Source organism: Mixophyes fleayi, chromosome 11, assembly GCF_038048845.1.
Source record: "Mixophyes fleayi isolate aMixFle1 chromosome 11, aMixFle1.hap1, whole genome shotgun sequence".
NCBI classification, from domain to species: domain Eukaryota; kingdom Metazoa; phylum Chordata; class Amphibia; order Anura; family Limnodynastidae; genus Mixophyes; species Mixophyes fleayi.
Genome location: NC_134412.1, coordinates 27,559,520 through 27,572,102, shown reverse-complemented (window position 1 = coordinate 27,572,102; position 12,583 = coordinate 27,559,520). Strand labels below are relative to the sequence as shown.

The 12,583-nt window shown below is 39.3% G+C and overlaps 1 protein-coding gene across 5 annotated transcripts in view; it reads right to left on the bottom strand.

The window, feature by feature from the left end:
- Window positions 1-2,815: 2,815 nt before the first annotated feature.
- The window catches only part of LOC142107222 (immunoglobulin superfamily member 1-like), a 196,929-nt gene continuing 187,161 nt past the window's right edge, over window positions 2,816-12,583 (bottom strand). For all 5 annotated transcript variants that reach the window (XM_075190482.1, XM_075190483.1, XM_075190481.1 and 2 more), the window contains 3 exons: window positions 9,660-9,941; window positions 6,845-7,023; window positions 2,816-3,762 (listed from right to left, as the gene is read on the bottom strand). In XM_075190482.1, the coding sequence (XP_075046583.1) occupies window positions 3,538-3,762; window positions 6,845-7,023; window positions 9,660-9,941 (686 nt within the window). In that variant the 3' untranslated portion in view covers window positions 2,816-3,537. The remainder of the gene's footprint in view (window positions 3,763-6,844; window positions 7,024-9,659; window positions 9,942-12,583) is intronic.

The following is a 12,583-nucleotide window of genomic DNA, read 5'->3' as shown; positions in this document are numbered from 1 at the left end:
ACAATAGGACCCCAATATACTGTCCCACACAAGGCTTCTAGCTACCCACAGGCTGACAAGGCCCACACCAGCAAACAAATGGTTAACTCTTCACACCTCCAGACTGTTACACAAATGTAAATGTAAGCACACACTAAGCTTGTTAATCAAATGTATCAACAAATCATACCGGCATTCAAAGGGTTAACTTGGTCGAGCTATATTCTTCTTAACAGGATAATGGATTTGTTAGAGTATCAAGGATGCAACTTACTAAATTTATAGATTTAATATACAAAAGTACAGGGCAATTAATAACAATTGACATAACGTACACAAGCAAAACAGTTTAAAATAAAAAAGTTACATTCAGAGTAGAACTTAATGAGTTATATAATCTGTGCAATGGGAAATTGGCTAGGAAGATGGACAGCTAATCAATGTGGATTGATTTTCCCAAAACACTGACAATTTGTTGCAACTGGTCTCAGCTTTTAAATACACCTTTACACCTTTCCCACCTCCCGGGGGTTGTGGTCTGTGATACTTTTTTCAATCACCATTTGCATGTTGTCTGATTTACTACTCAATTCTACTATGTGACCTAACTTTCTTGTGGAACGTCACACAGACCCAATTCTATTATTATTAAATCCCCTATTAATTTGTCCATCTTTTGATACCAAACACGCCTAAATACAGTGTATTTGTAGAGCTTACACTCATTTCCTTAACTTCTCTGGGGGGCAAAATTCTTAATTTGACATATGAGCTGCCCTTCATCATGCTATTGTGGAATATGTGGTTGATCACTACTTTTATTGATTTTAAGTGGAATATTTTAAAACTGAATTCTTTTTGTCAATATCACATATAGCCTAAATCAGCACATGGCCTCTTTGAGCCAGACACCATGCTGAGCGGCTCCTAAAAGTCTATTCAGGTGTCAAAACTTCATCCCAGGCCAGAGATATATCTCACAGCAGGGGCTCTTTAAAGCTGCCACAGGTGACACTCCTATCTTCTCACACTGGAATGTGCATAGCCATCAAATCAGACTTTCAGTCTTCACGTTTTACACTTTAGTAGTTCAACTTATCAATGGATCCATTTAATATAACATATTTACACTGCAGTTATGATTTAGGCCTTATTCCCCACAATTAACCCTTATAAATAACTGTAAATTCTCTATGTTCATGACACTAGTCTTCTGAGCCAATTTAAGCTTATGTAAGTGATCTTCCTAAGTGTCATAATTCATCCTGGTGCATCAGGCAAGTTAGTTAAAAGAAGTCTGTCTTAGGGTTCAAACCAGAGCCTTCACCATTAGCTGTGAACAGAGAATTTGGACAAGTCTATAGAGCCAGCTTGTTTGCTAGGTGTGGTGAGGAGATTATGCTCAATGTTATCAACCAGCCTGGAGCAACATCCAGGGTACTAACAGAATGCTGTCTGGCAGGGCCAGTGCAAGGTCTCCAGGTGCCCTAGGCAAGGTTTCAGCCTACCGACCCCCCCCCCCCCCAGTACTCTCCTGCGAGGCTCATTGCAAGAGTTCCGCTGGCCTGCAATAAGAGACAGCCTGGCAGTTGTCACCTACCATTCGTCCAGAGTCGGAGCAGATGATTCCGGGCTGCAGAGCAGCTATCATCCCACCATATAAAGAGAGATCATTGGTTTTTAAAAAAATACAAACAAGTGCTGTGAGCATTTCTGCCTCACAGCACTGGAGTTATGAATTCAATTCCTGACCATGGCCTTATCTGTGGGGAGTTTGTAAGTTCTCTCCGTGTTTGTGTGGGTTTCCTCCGAGTGCTCCCCTTTCCTCCCACACTCCAAAAACATACTAGTAGGTTAATTGACTCTAGTCTCTCTGTCTGTGTGTGTCTATGGAATTTACACTGTAAGCTCCAAAGGGGCAGGGACTGATGTGAGTGAGTTCTCTGTACAGCGCTGCGGAATTGATGATGATGATGATGATATTCTCCAAGAAATCACTATATGGTCGTGCCCCATAGAAATATCTGAAATATACACACTTTATATTGTAAATAATAAAAGTAAATAGGATTCTAGTAATGTATCGTAGATCTATGCTACCGTGAATACCATATTAAGTGCTTACTTAATAAATAAATACATGTGACTTTGTTCATTAAGAAATAGCTTGACTATAGCTGGATTAAAGCAGATTTAGCGAAACTCAAGGATTCAGCAGAAGTCGTAGAATTATATAATTCGTTAACCATGCTTATAGCTTTTCTTTTCCACTCTTTCTGTGTCCAGGGGGCTTATTTACTAAACTGTGGGTTTAAAAAAGTGTAGATGTTGCCTATAGCAACCAATCAGAATCTGGGGCCTGATTCATTAAGGATCCTAACTTCAGAAACTTTTTGTTTCAGTCTCCTAGACAAAACCATGTTACAATGCAAGGGGTGCAAATCAGTATTTTGTTTTGCACATAAGTTAAATACTGACTGTTTTTTCATGTAGCACCCAAATATCAACTTTAAATTTCAGTGTACAAATAAGCTATCAAGTATTTGTGTGCTACATGAAAATACAGCACCGCCATGGACGCTTCTTTGACAGCGTCGCGGCTGCTGTACAGTACAGTGCCGCTATGTAGGGGCACTGTTTAGCCCCCGTTCTTTGCGGAGGGGAGGGGTTTCTCGAGAACTAGAAACCCCTCCAGCCTGCGCCCCTGCACTGCATGGAAAAAGGTAAAAAGGCATAAATTGCCGCACTTTGTCGATGTGCCACCTGTTCCGAAATTATCCTCATTACACTTCTCACAGTTCAAATTAAACCCCAATTAGCAACCATTAGAGTCAAATTATCTTAAAACAGAGTTTAATACGTACAGCTGCAGACAACATAAAATCATTAAACCACGTTATAATATTTAGGTATATAACGTCTATATTTTCAAAACATCGCATTTTCTCAGTAAATACAATAGTATATCAATAAAAATCTATATAAAGTCCAGTAGAAGTTCACTCTTCCAAGAGTTAAACATTTGGCATATGCCAATATGTGTTTATATGGGACTGACCCAAGATCTCATAAAAAATGTATAATTAATAGATTCATTGTAATTTATTTAATTTATTTTATATTTTTATTGTGTTTTTTGCTCCAGAGAAATAGATTTCGTGGAGGAAAAGAGAGGGAACACATAAAATAAGAAAGGGCAAGGGATAGAGAGCATAATATAGATATGTTAGAGTAAGTCACAATGTTATTGGATCAGTTTTTGGTACATATTTCATTAATGATCCATTCATCAGTCAGTAATTGATATAATCAATATTTGAATAAAGTGATCACGTGGAATTGGGGGGAAGGGATAGGATAAGGTTAGGGGTATACAAAAAAGGGAGTGAGAAGGGGGGAGGGGTTCAGGAATTGTTAGTAAGGGGGAGTTAGGGAGAGAACGCCGGACAGAGGGTTGGAGGCTTCTGTAATGAATGGATTTGTTGTGATTTTTTAATTTTTAGAATGGATATCTACATATAGTTCACGGATGAGCTCCAGAAACCTGTCTTCAGTCCTTCATGAATAAACATTTCCTAAGTTCAGCTCGGCCACTACTTCATGAAGTTGCTTTTCAGGCACCGCTGCCCCCACTGTTGTCTCCTTCTCACTACACAAACTTTTGCTCTCCGATTGCAGCATTTTTTGATCCTCCACTTTCTTTACAGCAGTGTAAATGTCAGTGTTAGGTAGAGCCTTATCCGATTCTTTTTCTAACACATCTTCCCTCTTCATTATTACCATCTGAAATAGAAACAAAACAACATGTTTGTACCATATACAACAGTATAAGGCATTTTACCTACAAGATGCATAACACCTACAAGATCCCAATTTAAATACCTAAAGATGAACTGAATAATTGAAAAAAATAATCAACATCACATTGTTTTTTTTTAATTCAGAGTAGGTAACTTTGCCATCAAGCCTTAATGGATTGTCACTTTATCCTGTGAAGCAAAACCAATAAGATAATATATATGTATATCTTTTCAAACCAGCTAGTTTTACCAGTAGGAGAAGTGTTTGAAGTGGACTGGTATATGGTGGTATCGCCATTCCTCTTACTGCCTTCTTTGAAAAACCATCAAATTCCATTCACTTATGTTTTCTATACCGCCACTTCTAAAATTCCACATTGACCACTGTATATAAAAAAGTATGTAGCCCACTTAGTCAATATTTGCTACATTGTATAGGTCAGAACACCAGCCAAGACAATTCAGGAATTATTCATTTTGTCTCCTCTATTGCTTTCTTATGTTTTGCTATTTCAGAATATTAGTGATTCAGGGCAAATATCATGGCAGCTACTTAAAAGTTTAAGGTTAAATACACAAGAATGTAGCTGTCAAGGTCTCAGAATTCAATAATGATTCCTCCCATAGGCTTTAAATTTAATTTCAATGTATACCAAAGATGAGGAAGCATTGTGCTTCTGGTTTTGTTCAAATGAGTGCCATTTAGGTCATACTTGCCAACTCTCACTGAATGTCAGGGAGACTCCCTGAAATAGGGGTGATCTCCCTCACTCCCTGAAGAGTCTGGCATTCTCCCTGATGCTGAGCCAGTCCAAGACGTGGTTGGCTTTGCCATCTGTGGCATGATGACACAGTTCAGAAATTGTGTCCTATGTCCATGTATTGGTGCCTATGGAGGTGGCCATTTTCATGGAGACCAAGATTTAATCAAAGACTGAGAGGTAAAACAACATGACTTCAGTAATGGAGCCAGAAATGTAAAAGACACTTCAGTCTCTAGAAATTTATTAGCTGCTTTTCTTTAACGCATAGTTGCCTACTAGAGGGTGGGGCCAAAATGATGCAATTTGTCAAGCCCCGCCCCCACACACCCACCTACCCCAGGATCTCCCTGAAGCCAATGAGGAAAAGTTGGCAAGCATGATTTAGGCTATATATTAAGGCAAGGTGATGCAACAAAGAAGAGAGGGGATGGGAGGTAGAAGAGCTTCTCTCGACTTGCAGCCACTGATTATATAACGATTGGCAACTCTTGCAAGGTTCCTGTCACTCTGTGATCATTTTTACTCTTCTGTAAATATTAAGGAAGTAGCAGGCTCATGGTTTACACGGAACCATATATGAAATATATTTTTTAGCAAGTTAAGAAGAGCCAATTTAAAAATCCCACAAATGCTGTTTTGACTTCACAATAGTCTATTCTTGGACCTAAGCTCCTACATCTACAGAACTGTGCGTGGCTATGTACAGCTAAATACAAGAGATGGAGTAGAGACTGCACATGTGTAAAGACATTTCTGAATATAGATGATTCCACAGGGCTTTAATGCAATGCAAAATTACAAGAAATTGATTTCTCCTTGGATATGGCACAAAGCACTACTTTCATGAAATTTTAACTTAGTCACTTGCATCATAAAAACTTATTTCACGACAAGTAAAGCACAATATGCACATATATTGCCGTAAACCAAGCCATAATAAAGAAATTAAATTATTTGTCACTAAATTCTATGAAACGCCAATGAGATGGGTAGTATTTTGGGATAAAAACATATGTTATAAATGATGAGATAGAATGCAAATGACAGTAGGGCTCAGTTCTACAAGTGATTTGTGGAGTCTCATCTTCCAATCGGCAATTATCATGCAAATCATATGCATAAATATGTCATTAATATGCACAATGGCGGCCTGGACATATATATTTGTAATGACCTGTAAAAGCAGAAGCATATGTGTTCTATAAGCCACACTCTTTATAAATGCCCAGTCTTTTGTATAAATGCCCAGTCTTTTGACTAGGGCCCAATTAAGTGTTCCGGTGGCTCTAGGCTATTTCAGCCATAGCGCCCCCCTCCCCTTTAGTCACCTCACTTGCCCATCTGCTGCCCCTCCCCCCGAGACATTAGAATGGACTTACCTGCTGTGGAGTCCTCTCTTCAGCGCTGTGTATGACAGGCAATCTTGCAGCGATCGCTGCTAGCTGCCTATCAGTGTGGCCGTGGGCGCTTCTTACTCTGGTCATGTGAGATGTGGAAGTCCTGATCTCACGTGACCAGAGTAAGAAGCGCCCGCGGCCACACTGACAGGCAACTAGCAGCGATCGCTGCCAGACTGCCTGTCATGTGATAGTGACAGTCGGGACCGCTTCTTTAGACCAGGGGCGGTCCTGATGACTCCGGCTGCCACATTTAGAAGAAAAAAAAAAATTATCTCAACGACGCTGCGCCCCCTGGCTCCAGCGCCCCAGGCTGCAGCCTGGTCAGCCTATTGGGTGATCAGTCCCTGCTTTTGACCCTCAACATGCATAAAATTGTGATTTTGTAGATGTCTTTGTTTCCCTCCAAATCAAGCACAGAGATAAATAGCTTAGTTTATGGAGCGGCAGAAACCGGTGGCTAGTTTTGGGCCAACCTTGAAAAAACGAATTTGCTGTGCCAGGTCTCGGTTTAGCGAAAGGTCAGTTTAGTCTGTGGTGAATTCCTTAAGAAATATTTGTTTGCCGGGTTACTCACTAAGTAATCTCACACTTGCTGCTCCCTTCTCAACCAACAGTGCCTCCCCCAGACATGCCAAAATGACGGGGAGTTGCTAACAGGTAGCAACGTTTTCCATGGAGCATGAATAATTACAAATAAATACTAATATCTGTTTCCAATACATTAATGATCATGTGATCACACAACTATTCACATCTATTATATGATTGAAATCAGCTCTAATATTTAAAAAAAAAAAATTCTCAGAGACGTGAATAACTGACTAGTAAAAGAAAAATATTTGTCAGAATAATATTAGATGACCACATTGGTTCTTTTTAATCGTCAGGTTCTGTTTCTAACCTCTGAATAGTCCGAGTATACTGCCAGTTTATTCCGACTAGGTGGCAGGTTTGGTGGAAGCCTCTTAGGTTCTTGGAAACTATTGAAATGTTTCACAATGATGACACACAAGATAATTAGGATTAATACTGACAGAAGGAGGCGTATAATGTTTTCTATTCTCTGGGAACCTTCATTAACTGAAAAAAAACACAAATATCATTACATAACAACTACATAGTAAAATCAGAGTTCTCCCACTACAAACTGGACATTTATCAAGTAAGTATTGATGCATCAAGTAAGCAGCTTTATAGTAAAGTTACTACTGCATATATTATTATTATTATTATGGTTTTATTATTAGCTGTTATTTATATAGTGCCAACATATTGCACAGCACTTTACAGAGAATCCTTTAAACAGGTCTATGCCCCCGTGAAGCTTACAGCCTAAATCAGCGATAGGCAACAAGCTATATGTGGGTTGCAGGTGGTCTGCTGAGATTTCACCTGTGCCCCCCCCCCCCCAGTCAGCTGCTCCTGATCTTATCTGAATGGGGGCAGCCGACGGTATGCCATGTGCATGGAGGTCACATGACATACCTGGTCCAGGAGGGAGATCACTGTGCTCTTCCTCCTTCCTCTGCGGAACCTTTGAAGGCTGTAGGGCCACACGCAGCGCTCCAGCTCTTACACTTTGTCTATCATTGGTCTAAATTCTCTACCATACAAACACATCCTAGGATACATTTCATCAGAAGCTTATTAACCTATCAGTATGTTTTTGGACTGTGGAAGGAAACAGGAACAACCCCCAGAGTGAAACTGACGGGAACACAGGGGGAGCATACAACCTCTACTTGATCAGAATGGAACCCATGGCTCCAGCTCGGAATGCTAATCACTGGGCCTTTGTTATTTAGCAAAGCTTAGATATTACTGAATTCAGATAATATAACTGATGTACTTATAATAGTTGAGATGTTTATAATTAACTAAATTAGCTGCTGGTAGTTGATGCGTCTTTAGCTTCACATTACAGAAACCTCAGTCTAAGTCAGGGTTGTCCAACCCGCGGCCCACAGGCCGCATGCGGCCCAGCACGCCTGTAAATGTGGCCCAGAAGGAGTTTTGGTTGTGGCAAGGGGGCAGGGCTCTTAATGGTAAAAAAAAATCCTGCAATAAAAAAAAAAGAAAAGAAAATACCCTGCGGTCAAGCGGTCATGTCAGCTGGTACTCAGACTCCCTCCCTTGTCTCCTCCTCCGTGCAGCGCTCTCAGTGAATGTCGGGCGTGATGTCATCACACCCAACATCCATTGCGGAGCGCAGCACAGAGGAGTCACCCGCACGAGAAGAACAATCAGCGCACAGAATTGGAGAAAAGAAGAGAAGAGGACAGGAGAACAAGCCGATTAAAAGGTAAGTTAAGGGGGATTTTTTTTTTTATTATTTCAAGGGACGCTGACAAGTGAATAAAAGTCACCTGGTCCTGGAGCATCATGGACCTTATCTCCCTGCTACATACTTCTACTTGTATTACTAATGGGGCATTATATATTATTCTCTTTGGCCCATTATAAGTTGTTATCCCTTAACTAACATAGTGGTGTAATTATCAAAACAGGTCACAATTTGGGGTCACAGTGGTGTATATGTCAGGTACCGCAGGCCTGGTCAGGGCACCCTGATATTCAATGCCCGGCTTAAATGATATTGCATCGAAACAATACAAAAAGTGATTATAGTATAATAACTAGAGAGGATTTTTTGAACAGGGCGATTGAAAGGTAAGTATAGGGGAATTTGAAAAAAAAAAGTAATATATATATATATATATATATATATATATATATATATATATATATATATATATATATATATATATATATATATGTTAACTATGTTTTCTTGGATGATCAGCTATCGTTATTGTTAGTGTATCTTATGTGCGGCCCAAACCAACTCGTCGTCTGCCAATGTGGCCCAGGGAAGCTAAAAGGTTGGACACCCCTGGTCTAAGTGATTGCACTGTCCTAAGTAAATTAAATACTTTGCAGAATCCAGCGTGCTGGATTCACACAGGTAGAGTGATATAACTGCAAATATAACTAAAGGGTTTATTTATCATAGGTGGACAGTGTGCTGCAGTACCAACGATCTGTATCACCCCTGATAGCAGCGATACAGAAGTAGTACCATTGCTATTTAGCAATACTCGCCTGGCAAAAAACCCTCTCTGCTCCATAGACCTGATAGAGTTTACTTTGCTGCGCATGCGCCAATGTTTCGCTGCATGCGCAGTAGTCAACTCTGGCCTAAGGAGGGGAGTGACATGTAGCCTGCAAAGAGAAGCCTCTTTGTCGGGCTGAACGCCATTCATACAGATTAGTAACGCCAGATGACGTTAGGTTTTAAGGGCGCGCAGAGGAAAGCTAAACTTTTCGCCGCTTGATGAATTAACGGCCTTCACCATCCCCAACAAGGTCTGTGGGAATGGCGCTTAATAGATGAAGTTTGGTTAAGGCTGGAGAAATCTCTGTTAACCCTTATATGAAATGGACAATAACCATTCTTCAGAGAAATCAGACATTTTTTGTCGTACATCAGGAAATACCTTTCATGAATTTTACCTTTCAAGAAATATGCAGCTGAAAGTCAGGTAAAAACTGATTACATTATACTTAAATTCACATTTTATAAATGCAAATGCGCTATTTTGGGGGGTTTAGTTGTCATTTAACCCCATCAAACAGTTACTTCCTAATGTTGCAAACACATTTTTTAAATAAACATTTTATAATATAGCTAGATAATGATATAATTATAGACGTACCTCCCCATGTAATGATTGGATCACTGATGACAGAGTTTGCAAAGTGATCACCTATCTGTATTCGATACATACAATAGTATATCTTTTCGGAGTGATCAGCATTTAAGACGACAAAAGTGACTTCGTTTACTCGCACGTTGTTTATTTCTTCTTCAATACCTTTGCTGGCATTAAGCAGTTGAAACCACATCATTCTGTATTTAACGGGTGCTCTGCAGCTGATATTCAGTTGAGTATCATGTTTAGGGTCGTAGCTCCAAGAGATAAAAGGTCTGAGGAGCTCTGGAAAAGAGAATTAAATGTCAAACAAAACACAATGCCCTTCAGGTTGTAGTTGCTAATTTACCAAAATAGTGTTGATAGTAAAATATAGTTCACAGTGATGCATACAATTATTAACACTGGCATTAATGGCTGGGTGCCGTGTTACACTTCTGTAGTGTATGTAGTTTTAAATAAACACTCAGACCATTTAAATGTATAAGGAACAGAGGCCGCTGAACCGTTTACTTCTGATCTCATGCACATAACACAACAGATGACAGTTGGGAACATGATATAAATAAATTGATTAAAACTCGCTGCTACCGTCTACTTCCACTACTATATAAGTAGTCCACATATGCTACATCTTCAATAAAAACACTTACTGCAGTTCTGCCAATGAGAACTCATTTGTAAATGCTATTTATGTAAATATGTTTTGCAATAATGCAATGGATCAAACAAACTATAACTGTATATGTCATTGATTATTCACCATTAACACAGAACTTTATTACAATCCATGTATTACTAGGGTGTTTATTTAAGGATAAATTGCATATTTCAGATTAGCTTAATTTTCCAGCATTGCAGTTTTAACTTTTTGCCCCAAGGAACATTTAAATGATCAATATGCTGAGACATTCAATCATGGTGTCTTTTATGTCAAACCTCTATGATGCATGGAATGTGAAGCTTAAAGCATTGTGCAGTTTCTCCTTTTGACTCCTATCTCATAACGAACGAATTCTTTATATGCACTGGTTGTTTCACCATAAGTTTACCATTCATAGACTTGGGAGACGCATTTAGTTCAAGTGTCTTAACTATAAATTGTTTTGTACTTTTGTAGGCTTGTGCTACACAGCGCAGTCGGTTTAGTTTTTGTCTTTAAGGAGAAAATGAGAAATTAGTAGTTAATAGAGAGCATAACAAAATATTTGGTGTCAATTAGCCATTATGGGCTTCATTTGCAGATGGATGTTAGTCCAACTCTGGGCCAAAAATATGCCCTTTGCTGTACTGCGTATTTAATACTGAATATTAAGTGTAATATCGAATTACGCGCAACTTGTGTCTTAACAAATTGAGGTGTGCAAGTGTAAGTTGTTTAGTGAAAGTGCATGCACACACAAGTGTAACGGGTCCCCTGAAGATACAAGTTGTTTAGAGTAAGCCGCATCCCCAGATATACCTCTAAGGAGGTATAAATCGGGCAGCATCTAAAGCCATAGTGAACCAATACATGCTGATGATGATCACCTTAACTGGTGTATACAAAAATGAAATACATTTTTTTTTTTTTAAATGTGCCATGCCACAGTGTCCGACAGCACCCGACTATGCCAGTCTAGGCTGGTCTCACTATGAGAGGGAGAATGTTACGTGGGGTCCCTCTGTCATAATGTGCACCAGTCCCAAGTCTGAACAGTAGAGGGCAGAATTCCTAAGGGGAATTAGCCACAAAAAAGGTATAACCCCCTGGGTTATAAAGGTACATAAAGGCTCTCAGCCTTTTATGTACCTTTAAATGGCTTGTACCTTTCTGCACACATAGAAGATCTGCTAGTATGGGATCTATTACTTTAGACATCCTGGGACTCCTCTAACCCAAAGATCAGCCATAGATGCTACATGCAGAGCTTTCCACTCTCCCCTCTCCCTTTCTAAGTGCCCACTACTCCCCATTTGATTTGAGATTCTTTTCTTTTCTCTTCCCCTTTTATTTCTGTTGTTTCTATGGTTGTTTATAATGAAAATGTAAAAAAAATGGCCAGGGTGTGATTGTAAATATGTCATCTATTCATAAAATGCATAATCATTTTATTTGTATCTATGGTTGTACTGTGCTTGCAAATAAAGAGTTAGATTTCCATGTAATCATTATGCTTAAGAACCTTTACTAGCTGCTTGTGGTCTCTCAATTGTCCCCTGGATTCCCCGCCACGGCACAGTGTTATCTAACAGTCACGTAACAATACTTCCTGTTCTGTAAAGCAGAACGTCTGCTATAAATAATACAAAGTTTCCTCATAAAAGCTGTTGGTCATATATTTGCTACAGACATACATTATACAGTTTTGTGATACAGAATAAATGTATACTTCACAACAAACCCAATTGTCACTGTACATTGTAGGCTTTATGGAGAAACAAAATGTGTTTGTACTAGAGGATAGAGGGCATGATGGTGATGTGACCTTGGCATAGTGAAGCTTTGACCTACTGTGTCCCGACTTTGGGAATTATGTTGGGTATTTAACTTTATCTTGTCTTTTCAAAATTAGTTTAGTAAAGCAGTTTCCAAATTACTAATCTCATTGTTAGGTTCCAAAGGGCACCTCCTGCCAATGCTGAATATTTGGATCTGCTGACATAGCTATTCACCATTTATCCATTTACTCCACGAAATACAATCTTCCAATGCAGTTCGGCTTGGGCAACTGTCTCTATTGTAAAAGGGGTAAATTTATCAAGCTGCGGGTTTGAAAAGGTGGAGATGTTACCTCTAGCGACCAATCAGATTCTAGGGCCTGATTCATTAAGGATCTTAACTTGAGAAACTTCTTATTTCAGTCTCCTGGACAAAACCATGTTACAATGCAAGGGGTGCAAATTAGTATTCTGTTTTGCACATAAGTTAAATACTGACTGTTTTT